This window comes from Rhea americana, unplaced genomic scaffold (assembly GCF_003343005.1).
Source record: "Rhea americana isolate MKP2758 unplaced genomic scaffold, rheAme1 scaffold_590, whole genome shotgun sequence".
NCBI classification, from domain to species: Eukaryota; Metazoa; Chordata; class Aves; order Rheiformes; family Rheidae; genus Rhea; species Rhea americana.
Genome location: NW_028186746.1, coordinates 5579 through 20882, shown reverse-complemented (window position 1 = coordinate 20882; position 15304 = coordinate 5579). Strand labels below are relative to the sequence as shown.

The 15304-nt window shown below is 60.1% G+C and overlaps 2 protein-coding genes across 2 annotated transcripts; one reads left to right on the top strand and one right to left on the bottom strand.

The window, feature by feature from the left end:
• Window positions 1-905: 905 nt before the first annotated feature.
• Window positions 906-10823, top strand: HDGFL2 (HDGF like 2). The gene is made up of 16 exons (XM_085319469.1): window positions 906-952; window positions 2074-2205; window positions 2288-2426; window positions 4483-4662; window positions 5102-5218; window positions 5400-5471; window positions 5864-6011; window positions 6235-6310; window positions 6415-6700; window positions 7492-7586; window positions 8074-8144; window positions 8532-8602; window positions 8708-8809; window positions 8901-9114; window positions 9999-10128; window positions 10429-10823. The coding sequence occupies exons 1-16, from the start codon at window positions 906-908 to the stop codon at window positions 10523-10525; spliced, it is 1977 nt and encodes a 658-aa protein (XP_085175595.1). The 3' UTR covers window positions 10526-10823.
• Window positions 10824-12481: 1658 nt separating this feature from the next.
• PLIN5 (perilipin 5) lies at window positions 12482-15298 on the bottom strand. Its single transcript, XM_085319468.1, has 7 exons — window positions 15215-15298; window positions 14682-14877; window positions 14427-14509; window positions 14050-14347; window positions 13650-13840; window positions 13447-13569; window positions 12482-13366 (listed from the first exon to the last, which is right to left on the bottom strand). The coding sequence occupies exons 1-7, from the start codon at window positions 15263-15265 to the stop codon at window positions 13019-13021; spliced, it is 1290 nt and encodes a 429-aa protein (XP_085175594.1). The 5' UTR covers window positions 15266-15298; the 3' UTR covers window positions 12482-13018.
• Window positions 15299-15304: the final 6 nt, after the last annotated feature.

Sequence of the window (15304 nt, the reverse complement as noted above, 5' to 3'; positions counted from 1 at the left end):
GGGATGGGGGTCTGGTACCAGCACCCGTCCCTGTACTGGGAGTCCCGAATGGGGGCAGGAGTCCTGTGCTGCAGCGGCACCAGGGTGGGGGTCCTGCACCAGCAGCCGCCCTGAGGAAGGGTGAGGGGCCCCTCGCGGCTCCTGTTCTGGGGGACCAGCCCCCAGAGGGGTGGGGTGTCCCATACGGACGGGGAGACAAGGGGGTCACACGGGGGGAGGGGTCTTGTGCCCCTGCACAAGAGGACCCGGTCCCTCCTCGCCGGTCTGCCCCACGCCTGCTCCCCCAGCACCCTGAGCCCTCCCTTCTGACCTGCGGCCTGGGGGGACCCCGGCCCGCTTTTGGGTCAGCCCATGGGGACTCACCCAGGGCCCGGTGACCCCGCTCGACCCCGGGGAAACCTCTGTCATCGCCCCCCTCCCCGCACGACCCTTGTCATCGCCTCCGTCTCCGCAGAGCCCCCAAGGAGGTTCCTCTCCTCCCCGTCCGTGCAGGGACCCCRGGAGCCCTCTGTCCTCCCTGCGTCCCCTCATGAGCCCCCTCCCAGGGCTGCTCCCCTGGGCGCTCCAGGCAGCCCGGCCCTTTGCCTCTGTCCCGTGCTGGCCGCTCCGGTCCCCAGACACAGCACCTTGGAGAAGTCCCACCRGGGAGTTCAGCCCTCACCCTCCATCCTCATCCTCCCACCCACCTCGCAAGGTTTTGCCCCTGCCAAGACCCCGGTTCACCTTTCTGCCTCCCGCGCTGGGTCCTGGCTCGGTGCTGTCCCACGCTGGGGAGAGCAGGAGGAGGCCTGTGTTTGGGGTGGAGCTCTGGGGTCCGGGGCGTTGTGCCTCGGCAGGGATGGGGCAGCAGTTGGGAGGTTGGACACAGTGGTAGAGGGACGCTGGGGCTCCTGTCTAGGTGTGACATGTGCCAGAAGTGCGACCGAGCGCTGGCGGGGTGCTGGATCGGAGCGTACCGCTGCAGCTGGAGGGATGCGGACGGGGCGAGGGGCAATGGATGGCAGGCTSGGGGGCTGACAGGTCCTGGCTGCAAGTTGTTAGACAGGGTGACAGTGTCGTAATGCCTGGAGGAGACCTGGAAGGAGCAGTTAGAGTGAGGACGGGGTGTAGGAGGTGCTGAGGACTAACAAGGAGGGCTTGAGGGATGGTGAGCACGAGGCAGAACGGGGGTTTGGACGGAGGTCTCCAGTTGTACCTGTCGGCAGCTGAGGGAGAGGCAGGTTCATCCGCCTGGAGGTGTCTGATGGCAAGAGGTGGAAACCCTGTGGGATTGGGGCCGGCCGGTGTCGGGGAGGCTCTGGGTGCTGGAGACGACGCTGCTTGGCTGCACTGCACCGCGAGATCTAGGATACCGTCCCCGCCGCCCCTGCGCTGTCGTGGCTTGCCTAGTGCCAGGTGCCTGGCTCCGGGAGGACTCGGTCGTTCCAGGAGGGCGCTCGTATTGCCGACGTCTGCAGCCTGTCCTGCTTTAGCTCGCTTGCTCCTTTGGGGAAGGCTCCTCTCCGAAGACTTCCCCAGCGTGCGGGGCAGCCCCTGCGCACCCCCAAGGCTCCTGCCTGCAGCCGTGCCCCCAGCCTAGACCACGTGGAAGCAGCTTGACGGGCGCTGAAGCCAGCGCAGCGCGCGGGACGAAGACAGGGTTGCCCGTGTGTCCTGCTGGCAGCTGGGCTTCTCCTGTGGCCTGTCTCCAGCCAGGAAGGACCCTCCAGCCGCCCACTGGAGCAATCACCCGTCAGGCTGGATGGGGTTCCCTCGGGCGTCCAGCCGGGCCGCCCCGATGGGAGGCCCGTGCAATGGATCTCTGGGGAGTGGCACAAGGCCTGCGTTTCCCTGGGTGTTGAGCCCGGCAGTGGAGAGACGAACCCACGCCCTCGTGCCAAGCTCTAGCCATAGAGCGTCTGTGCCGGATCCCTTCTGTTACTCTTCTAGAGATCCCACTGAGCCGTAAAGCTGCATTAGGACTCTGTGCGTAGCAAGTTCCCTGTCGGGGTGCTTTGTTGCCGTGCTTGCCTCCAAGTGTGTGTGTGCGCGCTGGAGTCCGACGCTGCTAGCCGAGGCTAATGTGCCTTGCAGAGGACATGCTCAAGCCGCTCTCTCTGACCACCTCCTGCTTTGGGTTTCCTTTCAGATCGATGACATCGCGGACGGCGCTGTGAAACCCCCGCCGAACAAGTACCCCATCTTCTTCTTCGGCACTCACGAGACGTAAGCACTGCCTCGCTCCTCTCTCCAGGCTTTGCCCCACTTGCCTCTGCTCTGGGCTCACCTCTGCTTTGTTTCTCTCCAGCGCCTTCTTGGGCCCCAAAGACCTGTTCCCCTATGAAAAGTATAAGGACAAATATGGGAAACCAAACAAGAGAAAAGGCTTCAACGAGGGATTATGGGAAATCCAGAACAACCCTCATGCCAGTTACAGTGCCCCTCCGGTGAGTGTGGGCCTTGCGTGACGGGGGGTCAGCGAGGACGTGGGCTGCCGAGCGTCTCCACCTCTCCTCTCCTCCGAGTCACTCCTCCTTTTTCTGCTTCTCATTGCTATGGTGTCTACGCGCTTCTGTGTCACAGACCAGCTTTCTCAGGGTTGAAATAGCTTCCCTTTCCTGCCTTCCCCCTTTCTGCGAAAGTCAGCCCTCTTCATCCTCCAAGAGGTAGGCACCTTTGCCACGTCTTCGAGATGGAACCRGGGATGTGCTTTGTGCGGCTTGCCCAAAGCCACGAGGATTTCTTGTCGGAGCAAGAACTGAGACTTGCTAGTCCCCAGCTCGCAGCCCTGTGCGTTGACTGTTGGGCAGTCCCTCTCTTCATCCATTTCTGAGGTCCTGGGCCAAAAGCTACTGACCGCTCCTTCAGTGGGCTTTGGGGCAGGCTGAGAGACAGCTGTTTGCTGACAATTGTTTGTGTGTACAAGGGACACTTTGTAACAATAATTGTATGATACAATTTATTGTATAGTGATCTTCAAAGAAGGCGTCCAAAGCAGCTTCATAGGCAGTTGGTCTGAAGAGACAGAGGAAGGTTTTTAAGGTGAGCTACAAAGACAAGATGGCCTTGAGGTAGGCAGACTCAGATATGTAGGCAATGAGCCGCTCCTAGCTGTGCTGCTGGCAGTGCAGGAGAGAGGATGTGGTTTGGAGCGAGTAGCTGTGGGAGATGGTTGACCTAAGATCACAAATGTAGGATAAGGTGAGACCATGGAGGCACTTGAAAACCTGGAGAGCAGCTTCAGCTGCCGCACAGAGGTGGGCGGGAGGTTGTGTTGGTGAGGGAGGCAGCACCCACTTTGCCCAGAGACCACTCAATGCCACCCTGACCTCCCAGCAGTGTTACGAAGCCCCTTCCTGAAGAGCCTGCTGTGACTGAGAAGCGCTGTGACTGCAGCAACACCAAGTTCCCAGCAAGGCCAGAGATTCACTAATGCCAACTGCCATCTTGTGATAGAAGCAGCTGGAAGAAGGAGGAGACTGAAGAAGAGGCTTTTCTTTTTTCTTTTTTTTTTTTTTTCTTTTTTCTCCTTGAGACCAAAATGAAGAAAGATACTAGGAAAAGTCGAAGACCAGGAGGCCTTTCCAGCGTGAAGGCTTCAGTGCTGGAAGAATCCCAGCACTAGGGAAYGCCCATCCTGCCAAGCATGAAGAGAATGAAACAGTCTAGAAGATGGGAGCTCAGTCACCTTCACCTTGATGTGATGTACTTGCATGAGGAACTTCATGATGAGCTAATGGAAAGCCAGGAGACCTTTCCTACATGGGGCCACAAGAGTGAGGGAATTGGACAAAAGAGATCCCAACTGGGCGAGAGAAGTGGCTGTCACATTAGACTCCTTCTGTGGAGCTTTCCARGGGGAAGGTGTATGAGATAAAGTGGGGTGAAGCCAATGAGAAAGAAGAGGCCTGACCTGAGATGAGAGCTGGCAGCCAGTTTGCTGGGGGCCAGGCGTTCACTGCTGCTGGAGGGAGAGGCTGAGCTGAGSCACCAAGCCCAGCTTTTCTGGCACCCATAGAGCAGGGGAAGGCTGGGATCTGCTCACTCACGAGGGCCATCAAGTCTAGGCTTCTCCAAGGGTCTTACATGGGCCCAGGCTTTGGCAGAGAATGAGTAAGCTGGGAGAGAGGGGAGTGAGGCAGCAGTAGGTAGAGGCTGGGCTGGGGGATCTAGAGGGAAGGTGTTGCTGGTGGTCTTGGGGGGGTATGTAAGGGGACTTGGGAAGGTGGTGCAGGGGAATTAGAAGGGGGTTGGCTGAGCATCCTTGCTAAAGGGCTGCATAATGTCCCTCCACCCCAGAGCCATGCTGAAGGGTTCTGGCTCCTGTCAGCAGGGCCTTGCCAGGAGGGGACACTGCCCCGTGGCCCTCTCTGTGTGCACTCCTCTCCGCTCAGTGCTGCTGTCCATCGCTCCTCACCCTTTTGTGCCCCCCTCTCCTCTCCATCCTGCTGTGTCRCAAGTTTGTTGGGGCAATGACACGGTTCTTGTCTCTGCTGTCTTTAGCCTGCGAGCTCCTCTGACAGTGATGTTCCTGAGAATGACCCTATGGGAGGAAGTGATGCAGGCGATGATGAGGAAGATGCTGCCATGGCTGCAGCTGCCACAGAGAAAATGGAAAGTGATGAGGACTCGGACCGAGGCAGCGACCACAGTGGGCTCAAGCGAAAGTCGTTGGCTATGAAAGTGAGCGTGGGCTGAGGTGCTTCCAAGTGGTAGGGACAGGAGGGTGTCCTGATCAGGAGGAAGCTTCGAGATGGTTGTTGGGCCCACCACTGAGCTGCACCTTCCTCCAAAGTGAAACACAGCATATCAAACCTATCGTGGCAGGAGGTGAAGCAGCCAACTCCCTCTGCATGCTGCAGTGGGAGAATGGGTTCAGTGGGTGATYGGGAGTCTCACAGCCATCTCGCTTCGTGCATGAGATGCTGGGGCAACCAAGTCCTGATATGGCTTGCAATTAGGAGAGAGGCCAGAGCTGCATGTTTCTTCTGAGCRCATCTGGCTGCTCTTGCAGGGCTAATGAGGGAGAAGTGGGCAAAGCCCCCTGCTAGGAAGAGTTTGCTTTCTGTTGTGGGTGGAGAGGGGGTGACCTTCTCTCACATCATCAATTCTTGGCTATCAGATGCCGGTGGCAAAACGGCCTCGGAAATCTTCCAGTGACCTGGATCAGGGCAGTCCCTCCCTGACAGAAGAAGAAAACTCAGAAACGTCTTCCGAGTCGGAGAAGAACAGCGACCAGGTGAGCAGGTTTGGGGATGTGCTTGTGTGGAGGCTGGTGAGATGGCGCTGAAAGGGCCGTAGGAAGAGCGTTGCTGTTTGTGGAGGCGATGGCACTGAGTCAGGGCGTGAGGGAAACCGACTGCCTTCCTAAGCCACCATGAGACTGTTCCCCGTTTCTTAATATCTGTGTTTTCCTCCAGGACTTCACTCCTGAGAAGAAGCCAGTGGCCAGGGCTCCCCGGAGGATGCCTGCAGGAGGGAGGAAGAAGAAGGTAAAAGATTCCTGGACTGGCTGGCTTTGTGCATTGCTGCTTTGCTCTTTGCCACTCTCCCCTGGGGGGCAAGTCAGCCCATAGCAGAGGGAGCTGGCTTTTGCCAGCCTCTGGCRTGGCCTGGAGCTAGAGGAGGGGAAGACTTCATACACCCAAACCAGACCTGCTCTGCAGCGCTGCGTGAGAGATGTGGGAGAGGAGGCTGAGCTCTGTGCTGCCTGGAGCAGGGACAGGGAGGATGGGAGAGCTCTGCCACAGGCTGTTAGTAGGTTTATGGTAGAAGGGACCTCATTTGTGTCTCAGGGACCTGGCCAGGTCCTTTGCCTCTCTGTTTTGGGGCATGCTGCTGGTCAGCTCTATTCCCCCCATCCAATCCCACTCTGTGCTTGCAGAAAGTAGAGTCTGGCTCTGACTCAGACTCCAAAGTGGACTCGGACTCAGAGATGGGAAATGCAGCTGTGGACATGACCAAGTCGGACTCCAACTCCGATTCAGATTCAGATGTGTCTGTGAAGAAAGCTCCGCGGGGCAGGAAGCCAGGTAATGCCAAGGAGACCTTATCTACCACAGCTGGGCTACTGCTGGCTTCCACAGGAGACTGGAAAGCAAGTGAGGTTGGGGGGTCCTACCAGGCACTGCAGGGTCCTTCTACTGTTGGCCTTTTCCAGCCCAAAGCTGAATGGCTGTCGGTTACCCTGATCAGAGCTGTTTTAACAGAGTGATGATCTGACCTCTTGCTGAACGTCTGTGTGTTGTCTTGTAGCTGAGAAACCCCCTCCAAAGCCCCGCGGCAGGAAACCGAAGCCTGAGCGTGTCCCAACCAGCTCCAGCAGCGACAGGTAAGAGTAGCCACAGCACGACTGGGACACTGTCACCCCCAGGGCTGAGTTGGGCTGATGTCCCGTCTTGCACAAGGGGTCTCAGCATGCTCTCTCCTTTGCAGTGACAGTGACAGCGAYGTGGACCGCATCAGTGAATGGAAGAGGCGGGATGAAGAGCGGCGGCGGGAGCTGGAGGAGAAGAGGAAGAGGGAACAGGAGGAAGAGATCCGTCGGCTCCGGGAGCAGGAGAAGGAGGAAAAAGAGAAGAGGAAGGAGAAAGCAGAGAAGAGCGAGGAGATGCACTCAGATAGTGACAGCAGCGCAGATGATGAGGTGGCCAAGAAGGGCCGGAAAGGCCGAACCAAGGCCCCTTCCTCCTCAGACTCTGAACAAGAGCTTGAGAAAGAGGTGAGCGCAGGTCTGTGGGGGTGTGTGGGGAGCTGGGGGCAGGCACACACAGCCCATCCCCTTCCYGTCAGGTCAGCAGGGACCTCCAGGACTGGCAGTGACCTGCTGTCTTTATCCTCTGTCACTCCAAAGTTGCCCAGAGAGCACTGGGAAGGATTGTGTCCCTGGACAGTTCCACACCTTGTGAAAAGGAGCTGTTCCCCTAGTCCAGGATCCAACTGTCCAGCTGTAGGCCTTGCATCTCTGTGGTGCTCTCCCTCCCATGACAGTCAAACTGATTGATCTGCTGTCAGACCCAGAGCTTAGGGGGAGAGTTAGTAGGATTCAGCTGAAACTTGGAAAAAGGCTGCTGAGGGCTCCTAACCATGCTGCCTGGTGGTCAGAGGTGAGGTCTCCCTTTTAGCCTGGTGGCAGGTTCTGCRTGTGGAGCAGGAGCAAGAAAGCAGCACAAAGATCTGCGATCTGGAAGGAGGCAGAGGTCTGCTCACACAGTCAGGTACCCCAAGGCCGAGTGGGCCGGTTTAGGGATGGGGTTTACTTCTGGAGCAGCGCACGAGCACGGTGTAGTCAGGGTCCTTTCTTTTCTGATGCTGGGCATGGCCCTGCATGCAAACCGATGGCGCTAGTCACTGGTGACTTGAGGCAGCGAGGGAACGGCTACCGGCTGCTCACGAAGCTGGATCACACCCAGCCAGGGCCAGGAGGACTGGAGTGGGCCACGGCACCATCTCCCCGCAGCGGGGAGGGCTCTGCTGCAGGCCGCTCTCGCCTGCATTGTTCTCTCCTCGAAGGTAAAGAAGCCGGCAAAGAAGCAGCCCTCGGAGTTGTCAAGGAAACCGAATCAGAAGGAGAAGAGAGGCCGAGCGGAGGAGAAACCACGGAACAAGTCAGCATCTCCCTTCCCTGTGCTTGGTGCTTTCTTCCTTTGGGGACAGGGCCGTTCCTTTGCCAGTGCCCAGTCCATCCTGGCTGACACCCTGGGGTGGGAATGRGGGGTCCCTTTTAGAGCTCTCTGCCACAGCAGTGCTGTAGAGAGGTTGGGGCTGACTTCCCCCTTCCTTCTTTCAAGGCCAAAGGAACTGGAAGGATGTGTTTGAGGAACCCCACTCTGAGCTTCCTCCTTATTTTTGGTCTCCAGTGTTGCACTGAAAGATCCGGGGAGATCCCAGGACACCGTGGCTTTGGGCTCTGCCTTTCTGCAGTCCCAGGATGCTGGGGCGTGGGGGAGCTGCTTTCTCAGGGCTCCTGTGTGCAAGCTGGAAGATGTGTGTGAAACCATGGGTGGAGCGTGGCTATCTCATGCCCTGTTGGGCAGGGCAGTGGYTTCAGGCCTGCAGGCATCCTCTGAATGATCTTTCTTTTTCTTCCTGTAGACCTTTGAAAGTGGAACGAGGCCGGAAGAAGGCTGACCTGATCCCAGAAAGGAGAATGGAGAAGAAAAAGGGTGAGAGAGTGGTTGAGCCTGAGATAGGAGGTGGTTGGGGAGGGGAAAACAGAGAGAGAAAGGATCCAGGATTGATTTCCCCATCTCAGAAGAGGAGCATCTCTCCAGCAAGGACCTATGTGGTTGTGCTGGGGCCCTGCCCAGTRTTGCTGGGGCCCTGGCATAGTGTTGGAAAGTGTTTACAGTGCAGAAACAGTGCACTTCCCTCTTGATCTTGGCACACCCCACGCATCTGCCTTGGAGAGACCCCTGGGGCTTTGCCTGGCCTTGGAGACATGGGATAAGACCAAACCCCTGCTGGGGGAGAGGTCTTGGGCTTTGGGCAATCATGAATTCTCCATGAGAGGCCAGCAACCTGATGCCTCAGCCTCTCTCTTGCTGTTCCAGAGCCCACAGTTGAAGAGAAACTTCAGAAGCTTCACAGTGAGATCAAGTTTGCCCTGAAGGTGGATAACCCGGTGAGTGTCTGCAGATGCTTTATTCCTTCTGCTGCCTGTGCAGGGCCAGATGTAACCTGCAGAAGGACTCCCAGGCAGTTTCTGATCTTGGTGCCATCCTTGCAGGACATCAAGCGATGTCTGAATGCGCTGGAGGAGCTGGGCTCACTCCAGGTCACCTCTCACATCCTCCAGAAGCACACTGATGTGGTGGCTACTCTGAAGAAGGTAGGGTGGAGGACTGCACCCCCAATGCAGGGAGCGAGCCTGTTTGGGCCAGCCTGGCTCCAAGGTGCGTCCTTCTCCCTCTCTGTCTCAGATCCGTCGCTATAAAGCTAACAAGGATGTGATGGAGAAAGCTGCTGAAGTCTACACCCGCTTGAAGTCACGCGTCCTGGGACCAAAGATGGAAGCAATCCAGAAAGCCAACAAAGCTGGGCCCGAGAAGGACAAGGGGGATGTGGAGAAGGGCCAGGAGAAGTTGTCAGGTGGAGAGACACGGAATGAGAAGGGCGAAGAGGAGACGAATGCTGGTAACGCTCCCTGCACGTCTCGGGGTGGTTCCCTGGCCTGTCTGGATGTGTAGCAAGCCTGGGGCCCAGGGCCTTCGTTCAGCCTGGGACGGAAAAGGGGACAGCCCTGGGCCTCAGCAGGGGAGGGCATCGGCAGCCGTGCGCRGCATCTCTTGTCCCTCAGTTGCTGGGTGCTGCGGGCAGTGGAAAAGGGCTCGTGGGAGTCGCTGTCTGCCAGTGCCTCCCTTTTTTTTTTTTTTTTTTGCTGCAGCTAGTAGGAGGGGGCAGTGGAGCTGCCTAGAGAAGGGGCAGTTTAATCCCAGCTTCGCAGCGGAGCACGTCTAAACCCAGGGACTGCGCGTTTGACCGGGGCTTGTGGGCTGAGTATCAAACTCTCGTGGCAGTGAGAGCAGAGGGTAAACCTCAGYGCCCACACCCTGCCTTTGTGTGCCTCCGGGCCAGCTTTGGGGCCAGGATAGCTCCACGCTGCCAGCTTGAGCGCTTGTCCAGGGCACTGGGGAGATGCAGGAATTCGGAGACGCCCTTGGATGCCTGCTCCAGGCGGTTGATGCCTGGGATCTTCTGTCATTACGTGGCTGTGTGCCCAGCGGGTGCCTGGCTGGGGACGTCCCAGTGATGCTGCAAGAGACGGTGCCTTCCCGGAGGAGCTGGTGGGGAAAATCCACTCTGACGGCTGCCTCTGGGCTTGGGAAATTGAGTGTCTGGGGCCCTCCGCCTCATAGCTGCTGTGGTCGGGCCAGACCAGGGATGCGGGGTCTGTGGGCTTGGCCAYGTGTCTTCCTGCTCTGGCTGTGGATCCTTGTGGTTCCCAGCCCTCATGGGCTGCGATGGATGAGATCTACCATGGGGGGGCTCAGATATCTAAACCTCTTTCTTCCCTTTAGATGTGTCAGGCCCTGTGAATGGTGAATCCTTGTCCCAAAAAGCGGAGAGCACAGAAGAGAAGGAGCGAGACAAAAGCCAAGGGCCGGGAACTGGAGAGCCGGAGGCATCTGCTGAAGAGGCCCACAACAAGTGAGCGCGCGAGGGGCAGAGCAGGGCCCCAGCTGCGGCCACGGGGACGTGCAGCACTGGGGGGGTCTGGGGAGCTCCTGGCCCCAYATGGATCTGATGTGCTTCCAACCTCAGCCCTCCGGCAAGCTGCGCACGGCCAAGTTTGAGGGAGCTTGTGGGGTCTGCAGGGCTGTTCCTGGCTTGGGAAGGTGCCTGGGTGGTGGGAGAGGTGACGCCGAGGGCTGGGGGAGGCAGGCGGTGGCCCTAGGGAGAGGCAGGGAAGGGAGAGGCGCTCGCTAAGGTCTCCGTGCTCTTCCCCAGCAGTGTGCAGGACTATCCCAACGCTGACCGGGCTGGGCCGGAGCGGGAGAGAGCTCGCGGGGAGTCAGAGTCTGTGGACGATGCGGAGGAGAGCTGAGGCTGCGGATCCCGCCTGGAGGAAGATGCTGAGGGGGCCGCGCTGCCCACCACGAAGGGAGACCGGCCTCTGCCTTGCCCCACGTTTAAGTTACTTCACTAAGTCACACAGTAGCTGATGTCCTAGGTCTTGTCCCGTGCCCTCGACCCCGTGAAAGCACCGAACTCGGGGCRGGGGGAGAGAGACTGTGCTGTTTGTCTGTATTTGTCCCCTCGTTTCTTTTTTTTTTTCCACCTAATTTCTTGTGATTTCAACCRACATGAAATGAATATAAAGGGTTTTTTAATGAAAAACACAATATTGTCTATTTCTTGAGATATCGCTGGCTGTGATGAGGGGAGGGCAGGAGGAAACTTCTCCCCTCTGCCTGGGGCCATGACCAGGAAAAGCCCCCGGGGGCTCCCCTTCCCTGTGGTCCGGACCTTCCCCCGCGCAGGTGTCCCTGKCCTGGCCGGCGCCGCCGGAGCGCAGCGGGGCCGCGGGCCCTGGGCACTCGCTGGGGGTGCGGGCAGGGCCTGGCTGAGGACCTGGGTGGGCCCTGCTGAACCGGGCTGCTTTCTTCTCGATTTTTTTTTTTCCTCCCAAGTAACTGCACTGGGGGCAGCTCTGCTGAGCCCTGCCTTGGAAACGGGGGAAGCTTCTTCCCCCGGTCCCCCCGGGCCCACTGGTGTCAGCCCTTTCCCCCTTGGTGATGGCCTCTCCGGCCMGAGGCAGCTGACAGAGCTGCTGGAGCCCGGTCCCTCTGCTCCCGTGGAGGCAGCAGGGCTGGACACCAGCTTTGGGGTAAAATAAAGCGATAATTGTGTATCCTCTCCTCTCTCAGCCAGGGGACTCACCGTGGCAGCATCTTGCCTCKTGCTGGGCAGCATCTTGTCTGGCTTTCTGCTCTTTTGCAAGGATCTGACGCTTTTGTATACATAAAATAAAGATGTTCCCAGCTCAGACGGACGCTGYGGCCTTGAGTCCTGTTTGTGCCGTGAGCCGCTTGCTCGCGAACCAGCCGGGGGGGAGGCAGATTGCCCCGGTGCCGCTGCGAGGCTGCTGTTGCTGTAACTCGGCCCTGGGGAGCCCATGAGTTTTTTGTTTTTTGTTTTTTGTTTTCCCCAGGGCTGATTTCATGCTCAAATCCTCCATAAACAAAACCCAAATAAAACCCAAACAAACCCCACGTGCCTCTTGCCCAACTCTCGGGAACAGGAGGCAAAGGGAGCTGCCGGGCGAGACAAGCCGGGCGCCGCTGCCCGCTGCGGAGCCGAGGGAGCCGCCGGAGCGGCCCTGCCCCACCGCGGAGGGGAAGCTGCTGGCCCCAGGGACACCGGGGGGGGGGGCTCCCCTGGGGGGCTGCGGTCGCCCCCGCTGCACCCTGCCCACGGTGGCCACGGGGTGGTCTCATCCTCAGGGTCCTGGGCACTTGGCCCCAGCACCAACCTGCTGCACCCAGCAATCAGGCAGGACCGGCCTGGGGCTGGAGGATGGTGCTTTGGGGCCTTCGTCACCGATGGGCTGGGTGACATCCAGCTCTGGAGGGCCACAGCAGGGTGACAGCACCATCCCCCTCCCCCAATGCTGGAGGCACACTAAGGGGCCCCAGGAACTGGTGGGGGGGGGGGAGCCCTGCACCCACTGTCCCTGCTGTGCCAGGATGGGGGACAGCAGGGACATGGTCGCCAGGCCTGGGGACAGGGCCCCTGCKTGGGTGGGTGCTCCTGGGACCTCCCTGCTCACCCTCAGCCCCGGGTGCCGCACAGTGCGGAGAAGCCCAGGGACCCTGGGCCACCCCCGCAGTGGCTCCATTAGCCCAGAGCCCCACTTCCAAGGTCACAGCAGAGCTACGACACCATCCCTCCTTCCACCCGCTCCTCCAGCCCAGGGACCCCCCCCCCACAGCAGGTGGGGGGCTCAGCCCCACGGGGCTCTGCTCCCCTCCATTGCCCTGCTCACACGCGAGGCCTCCGATCCAGTGCAAAAACCAACCAGGCTTTATTGCTTCGCGCGCAGGCCCGGGGGGGGGGGCCCAAGGCTGAACTCGGACCACAGCCCCAGCAGGGAGCACTGGGTCCTGCAACCGCCCTGGGCACCCGGGAGCAAACCCACCCMCCCACCCCGAGCAGGGGGCACACTGAGGGCTTGAAGGCACCAAGGGCGAGATGGATGCTGGACCTGACAGGGGCAGCTCAGGGGTAATGGAGGGGCACTAGGGAAAGAGCCACCCCAGGACCCCGTAGGCACTTGAAGACACCAAGGCACTTTGCTAGCACGTCCCTGCTGCAAGCTGGGACAGGGTACGGAGGACCAAGCAGCACTTGGGACAGACCAGAGAGTCCTCCTGACTTGGGGAGGCTCCTGCAGCCAGTACAGGCACCCCCAGGGCAGGCAGAYATGAGGATTACAGAGCTAAGGTGGTTATCTGGGCGAGGCTGGAGTGTTAGTTGAGGTGCTCTCATCTAGGCCTGGGTCAGGGTAGATATAATCCTGGCCCAGAGGCAGCAGCCGCTACTTGGACATCTCCATCTCCACCAGGCACTGSCCTGAGGGGGCGAAGGGTCCCACGAGCCAGGACAGGGAAGTGTTGTGGGCTACGTGCTCCACCAGCTCATCCATGAGCTCGCGGGCCCTGGCCGTGCGGCTCCGGGCCTGGGCCAGCACACTGCCCGTCACATCCTGGAAGGAGGAGACGTTGGCAAGGGCGGCCCGGAGCTCCTCGACGTTTTGCCGGACCTGGCTTGCCTTGTCCTGGATGCCGGCTGGGAGGCCCTGCAGGCTGGACACCAGAGGTTGGCACGTGCTCTGGAGCTGCTGCGTCAGGCCGTGCAGCATGGCCAGGGTGCCYGACTCCACCGCCTGCAAGGGGACAAGGGCTGAGCGAGTAGCACAGGCAGCCTAAGGTGGCCCTGGGGACCTCTCCATCCACCTCCACCTACCTCTGGTTGCACCAGGTCCTTGCCACCTCCCGGCTGCTTCTTGCTCCACTCCAGCCACATCTGCTGCAGCTTCTCCTGGCCTCCCTGCAGCTTCTGGTCCATGCCCTGCTTGAGGTGCTCCACCTGAAAGGGAAGGGACAGCCCGGCATGAGTGTCCTGCTGCCAGCACCAGGCTGAGGGTGGCCAGGGGAGCCAGGTCCTACCAGGTCCAGGGTGCGCTGGAGCTGGGCCAGCACGTCCTGGCTGCTCTGGCGAGCGCTCCGCAGTTTGCCCAGTGAGTGCTGGAGGGCACGGTGCCGCAGCTTGGAGGAGAGTGAGCCCAGGCGCACAAAGTAGCTCTGCTGCTGCTTCTGCTGGTCCATCTCGAAGCCCTCCACTGCTGTAGCCAGCTTTGCTGGAAGAGACAAGCCAGGGCAGTGAGGAGTCCTGCAAAAYCACCAGCCCCATGCAGGGCATCTCCTGGCTTGGGCACTTGCACATGGCCCTGCTCACCCCAGGGTGCCTACACAGAGCTCATCAAGCCCATCCAGGCTCTGCCCACTGGGCCGAGCTTCCCCCAAGGGGCTTGCCCACATCTGCAGGGAGTTGCTGCCAGTGCCTTACCCAGCTCYTCATCAGTCATGGGCAGGTAGTGATCCACCAGCTCCTCTGACTTCTCCAGCATGGAGCCCATCCCGCTCACCACCATCTGGCCCACAGTTGAGCCCATGACCGTGTTGACACCACTGGTCACTGCAGACTTGGTCAGCTCCAYGCTGCCCTGCACAGCCCCTTTGGTCATATCCATCACACCCGTCACCCGGCTGGTCACCGCATCCTTGGCCCCAGCCATAGTGCTGGTGAGAACATCCTTGGCCCCCGTCACGGTGGATGTCACCATCTGCTTGGTGTCTGAGATGAGCTGGAGAAGCAAATACCCGCCGTTAGGCGCCTGCAGGGTAGACCACGAGCCTGCTCCCTGGAGCAAAGCACAGTGTTACCTTTTCCGTAGGCTGCTGCAGGATGGGCAGCTTCTCCTCCAGTTTATCCAGCCCCTTGCAGGCATATTCGTTGGCCGTGGAAACTAGAGACAAGGAAACCACTCTCAAACTCTGGTGAGTGGTTTCTGCGAGCGCCAGTTCTCTGGGCATCCCACCACCCGCCGCTCAGGCGATGAGCCCCGAGCGGACGGGGCGATGGGGATGGAGGACGAGGACCCTCCAGGGCACGGCAGCGCTGCTCCCAACCCCACTCACTCTGCGGCTCCAGCTTGGTGAGGATGGGCTGTGCCCCGCTGACGGCTGCCGCCGTCAGGGTCTTCATGCCCTTCTCGGCGGCGTCGCACATAGACTTCACGTAGGGGTGGCTCTCCTTGGTGGAGGCGTAGGCCGTGGACACCATGTCGTAGGCAGAGCTCACCAGGGGCAAGTTGGCCACCCGGGTCCCAATGCTCTGGGTGCGGGAAGGACATCAGTGAGGTCATGGGTACCAAAACCTGTGTGCTACCCAGACCCCCTCAGTCCCACTGAGCAYGGCTGGGAGCACCCCCTCCCCAGTCAGTGGGGTCCCCTATCATGCCACCCTCCCCACCAGGACACCTGCGTCCCCCAGCCTGTCCTGGACAAGGACACGGTCAGACCAGCCCCAGGAGCTGGGAGTCTCCCCACCACCTCCCAGCCACCGGCTGAGCCTCTCCGGGGACAGGGTGACCCAGCGCAGTAACCTGAGCCGGGTGCCCAGGCAGGGGCCACCCAGACCCACCCCCCACCCCTGCCCCARCCCTACCAACCTGCTGCTCCTCAGCCTCGGGGCTCGCCGCGCCAGGGTCGCTGCTGGCCATGGTGGGGCTGGGAGGAAACGGCGAGTGGGGCTCAGCCCC